This window comes from Hyla sarda, chromosome 1 (genome assembly GCF_029499605.1).
Source record: "Hyla sarda isolate aHylSar1 chromosome 1, aHylSar1.hap1, whole genome shotgun sequence".
Lineage (NCBI taxonomy): Eukaryota > Metazoa > Chordata > Amphibia > Anura > Hylidae > Hyla > Hyla sarda.
Window position 1 is genome coordinate 592,620,864 of NC_079189.1, and position 5,034 is coordinate 592,625,897.

General features: G+C 44.6%; 1 protein-coding gene across 1 annotated transcript; it reads left to right on the forward strand.

The window, feature by feature from the left end:
- Positions 1-2,124: 2,124 nt before the first annotated feature.
- On the forward strand, positions 2,125-3,041 carry LOC130312266 (DNA damage-regulated autophagy modulator protein 1-like). The gene is made up of 2 exons (XM_056552567.1): positions 2,125-2,279; positions 2,366-3,041. Exons 1-2 carry the CDS (start codon positions 2,155-2,157, stop codon positions 2,964-2,966), a joined length of 726 nt encoding a protein of 241 aa, XP_056408542.1. The 5' UTR covers positions 2,125-2,154; the 3' UTR covers positions 2,967-3,041.
- Positions 3,042-5,034: the final 1,993 nt, after the last annotated feature.

Below are 5,034 nucleotides of genomic sequence, written 5' to 3' on the forward strand. Positions count from 1 at the left end.
ATGTCATAACCATTTTTTTGTGTTTTGTTTCTTCTCGTTTCAGATCCGTGTATGCAGAGGATTACTGCGGATTCGATGGATTACGGTGGATTATTATTTTTTCTTTTAATAAAATGGTTAACGAGGGCTGTGGGGGAGTGTTTTTTTAAATAAAATAATTTTTCCAATGTGTTGTGTTTTTTTTTATGAATTTTCAGGGTTAGTAGTGGAAGCTGGTCTTATTGACTGAATCCATTACTAAGCCAGGGCTTAGCGCTAGCCCCAAAAACAGCTAGCGCTAACCCCCAATTATTACCCCGGTACCCACCGCCACAGGGGTGCCGGGAAGAGTCGGTACCAACTGGCCCGGAGCGTCAAAAATTGTGCTCCTGGGCCTAGGCGGTAACAGGCTGGCGTTATTTAGGCTGGGGAGGGCCAGTAACAATGGTCCCCGCCCACCCAGGTAACATCAGGCTGTTGCTGTTTGGTTGGTATTGTGCTGAGAATGAAAATACGGGGAACCCTATATGTTTTTTTTTATTTTTTTATTTAAATAGTTGTAGTTCTGTAACATCTGTCCCTTCAGATTTAGCAATTTTCATGAAATTTTTGAAAATTGCTTCTCCACTTTGAAGCCCTCTAATTTTTAAAAAAGAGCAAAAATATGTCCATTTTATGATGCCAACATAAAGTGAACATATTGTACTTGTGAAGAAAAATAAAATTTATTGTGAATATCAATTTTCCTTACAAGTAGAGAGCTTCAATGTTAGAAAAATGCAAAATTTTCAAAATTTTCATTAAATTTGGGGATTTTTCACCAAAAAAGGATGCAAGTAACGCCGAAAATTTACCACCAAAATAAAATAGAATATGTCACGAAAAAACAATCTCAGAATCAGAATATTCGGTAAAAGTGTTTTCGCGTTATTAATTCGTAAAGTGACGGTGGTCAGAATTGCGAAAAAGGGCCCAGTCCTTAAGGTGAAAAAGGGTTGCGTCCTTAAGGGGTTAAGAAACACCTTATTTTCTGTCCGCCAATGCAAAATTCTCTAATAGTGCCCCTCCCGAGACTAGACTCTGGATCCGCCCCTGGTTGTGGTTAAACTTTACTTTCCTGGAAAAGTTTCTGAGTTGCCCATAGCAACCAATCAGATTGCTTTCTTCATTTTTCAGAGGCCTTTTCAAAAATGAAAGAAGCAATCTGATTGGTTGCTATGGGCAACAGCACAACTCTTCATCTGCACTGGTTTTGCTCAATTTCCCCCATAGAGGAAGATTTATCAAAACCCAAAACCTGTCCAGAGGAAAAGTTTCTGAGTTGCCCATAGCAACCAATCAGATCGCTTCTTTAATTTTTCATAGGCTTTTTCAAGAATAAAAGAAGTAATCTGATTGGTTGCTATGGGCATCTCAGCAGCTTTTCCACTGGTCAGGTTTTGATAAATCTCTCTCTATGGGGGAGATTCATCAAAACCAGTGTAGAGGAAGAGTTATGCAGTTGCCCATAGCAACCAATCAGATTGCTTCTTTCATTTTTGAAAAGACCTCTGAAAAATGAAGGAAGCAATCTGATTGGTTGCTTTGGGCAACTCAGAAACTTTTCCAGAAATGGAGGATGCTAACTTTTTGTATCTTATATGGAATTATTCCTTTATTCATACATTTTGGAATCATCGATCTTATTGAAAAAAGGTATAACATTAAGATCGAACGAGACCCTTAGATGCTTATCCTTGGAGATGTCGGGGAGTCTATATATAAGAAAAGTTTAATTAGACTATTTCCTTATGCAAAGTTGCTGTCCGGGCATGCTGGGAGTTGTGGTTTTGCAGCGGTTGGGGGTTCACAGCTTAGAGACCACTGCTATAGAGGGTGCAAATGTATCCGAGCCATGGAACTCAAATAATGTGAAATATGAGATGATAAAAATGGAGCCCCTGCACTAATTACTTGGGTTCTGGGGTCTGTAAGGTCCATAGTAGAAACATCAGGTTCTGTCCATAGCAGATACTAAATCATGGCAGCTCTAAGAAACAAGCAGTCATCGTGACATCAGACATGTGATGTCATAGACAGCTGGAGTCCTGACATTCCACTGACAGCCGCCCGAGCCTTCATTCTGTAGATTGGTGCAGTGCGATTAGCAACTTCTATTTCTTCTTCTTGACTGAGATGGAGCTAAAAGGTTTGGGGTTCGTCCCCCTTCTGTTGGCGTTTTGGTGTGCGGCCTGGCTTGCCACCAGCTACATCGTGACGGTCGTCCTCGGCCATGCCGCCTCGCCACTGATGCACATCAGGTAAGATAAACAAGCACAAGATTCTTATTTCATGGGTTGGGAGTGAGGAAATATCCACAATAACATTGGTTTCTTTTCCTTCACAGTGACGTGGGAAATTTCTTTCCCGAAAACATATTATTGAGAATTGGTTTCATAGGGACATCCATTGGCACTTTGGTACTAACCTTTCTTATTTATAAGTATATGGTTATGCATACTGAAGAGTTCAGGGGTCATCAGGTCCTGATCCAGAGGATCCTGCTCGCCATTGTGTGGGCCTCCTGTTTTGGTACAGCTTTCATGCATGTATTGTCCCCCGAAGAATATCCCAGGATACACTTTGTCAGCATGGTAATTTCCATTACATGTGAAGCCTTATACTACCTTGGGCAGTCCATCCAGATGTATAAATTACCAGGAGCAAACAAAGTCATCCACCATAGTAGATGCACCTGCTGTGGCCTGGCTTTTACCTGCGCAATTTTCTACTTTGGATATAAAACATTACAGGAATTATTCTATGATGATGAAGACTGGGACGAGATCCGTGAAATCACCACCATAATCATCGAGTGGGTGATGCTTCTACTGATCCTGATAAACATCGTGACCTATTATTCCACCATGCAGAGGTTAATGTTAACCGTCTCCAGGAACAGCTGCAAACTCTCTCTTAGAGTAAGAATTGATGACTTCGGGGTGTAGACCACCACGTGGGCCATCAAGTGGACTTCTGGGAGAGATACTGCACAGGACACGGAAAAACCATAAAAAAAATAATATGAGCTGGTAATATTACCTGTACAAAAAAATAAAAAAAAATAAAAAAAAAATATTGGTGTGTGACGTGTAATACCTACCGTATTTACTCGAGTATAAGCCGAGTTTTTCAGCACCATTTTTCGTGCTGAAAACGCCCCCCTCGGCTTATACTCGAGTGATCTCTCCGCCTGTCAATCCCTTTTCAGTGGTCTTCAACCTGCAGACCGCCAGATGTTGTAAAACTACAACTCCCATCATGCCCAGACAGCCATCGGCTGTCTGGGCATGCTGGGTGTTGTAGTTATGAAACCTCTGGAGGTCCGCAGGTTGAAGACCACTTCGGCCTTCGTCATCATCCAGGCCCCCCCCCCCCTCTTTTGTTTTGTACTCACCCCCCCCCACAGCGGGAAGTTAGGGTGAGCTGGTCCGGGCCATCTATGCTGCAGGGACCATCCGGTGGGGAGGGATACTCGTTCCGGGCTGTCCATTTTCACCGGAGGGCCCTCTTCATGCGCAACGTCCCTGTGCGTCGTCGTCAAGGCAACATCACTAGGACCAGCTCACCCTAACTTCCTGCCAAGGGAAGGTGAGTACAAAACAAAAAGGCCACAGTGGTCTTCAACCTGCCGACCTCCAGAGGTTTCAAAACTACAACTCCCAGCATTGAAGACCACTGATGAAGGGATTGACAGGCGGTGATGATGAAAGGGAGGGGGATGATGATTAAGGGGGGGATGATGATGAAGGCCGCAGTGGTCTTCAACCTGCGGACCTCCAGAGGTTTCAAAACTACAACTCCCAGCATGCAGGGACAGCCGATAGCTGTCTGGGCATGCTGGGAGTTGTGGTTCTGCAACATCTGGAGGTCCGCAGGTTGAAGACCACTGATGAAGGGATTGACAGGCGGTGATGATGAAAGGGAGGGGGATGATGATTAAGGGGGGGATGATGATGAAGGCCGCAGTGGTCTTCAACCTGCGGACCTCCAGAGGTTTCAAAACTACAACTCCCAGCATGCCCGGACAGCCGATAGCTGTCTGGGCATGCTGGGAGTTGTGGTTCTGCAACATCTGGAGGTCCGCAGGTTGAAGACCACTGATGAAGGGATTGACAGGCGGTGATGATGAAAGGGAGGGGGATGATGATTAAGGGGGGGATGATGATGAAGGCCGCAGTGGTCTTCAACCTGCGGACCTCCAGAGGTTTCAAAACTACAACTCCCAGCATGCCCAGACAGCCGATGGCTGTCCGGGCATGCTGGGGGTTGTAGTTTTGCAACATCTAGAGGTCCGCAGGTTGAAAACCACTGATGAAGGGATTGACAGGCGGTGATGATGAAGGGGGGGGGGATGATGACGGGGGTCTGGATGATTACATGGGGGGATGAGGTATTTCCCACCCTAGGCTTATAGTCGAGTCAATAACTTATTTTTTTTATTTACATTTTTTTTTTTGGGGGGGGGGGGGAGGGGGGTAAAATTAGGGGCCTCGGCTTATATTCTGGTCGGCTTATACTCGAGTATATACGGTAGTTAGAAAACCAGAATCAAATTCAGCATTATAACCTCCCTCTGCATTACCCTGTTTATTATTTTTCAATCAAGCACTTTGTTCTAATTCGTCCACTCTCTGGCGTGCTCCTTGTATAAGGGGTTTGGGATAAACTTTTTGTTTAAAACGATTCTCCAGGTTATCTAGTTGTTGCTGGCATTTTTGTGTGGAAGAACAATTCCTCCGGATTCTTTTCATTTGACCGAATGGAATGTTCTTCTTCCATTGTTTCCGATGGCAACTGTTAAAGTCGAGGTAGTTCCTTAAAATTGGTGGCAGTATGCAAACAGCCATCCTGAATATAGATATTTAAATCCAGGAACTCAAATTTTTGGGGGGACTGATGCAGCTCTGCCTTTGGCAATCTCTGGCTCTGCCATAGCGCTTTTTTTGAAGGGGCGTGTCGGCTGCCGCTTCGTCTGGTGGTCAACACGCGCTATCTGGCCAGCTAGCCAGGGCC

Excerpts from the sequence above, each read along its gene's own strand:
- LOC130312266 (XM_056552567.1), top strand. The coding sequence starts at position 2,155 with ATGGAGCTAAAAGGTTTGGGGTTCGTCCCCCTTCTGTTGGCGTTTTGG. Across the intron at positions 2,280-2,365 it reads TCGCCACTGATGCACATCAG|TGACGTGGGAAATTTCTTTC; the intron begins GTAAGATAAACA and ends TTTCCTTCACAG.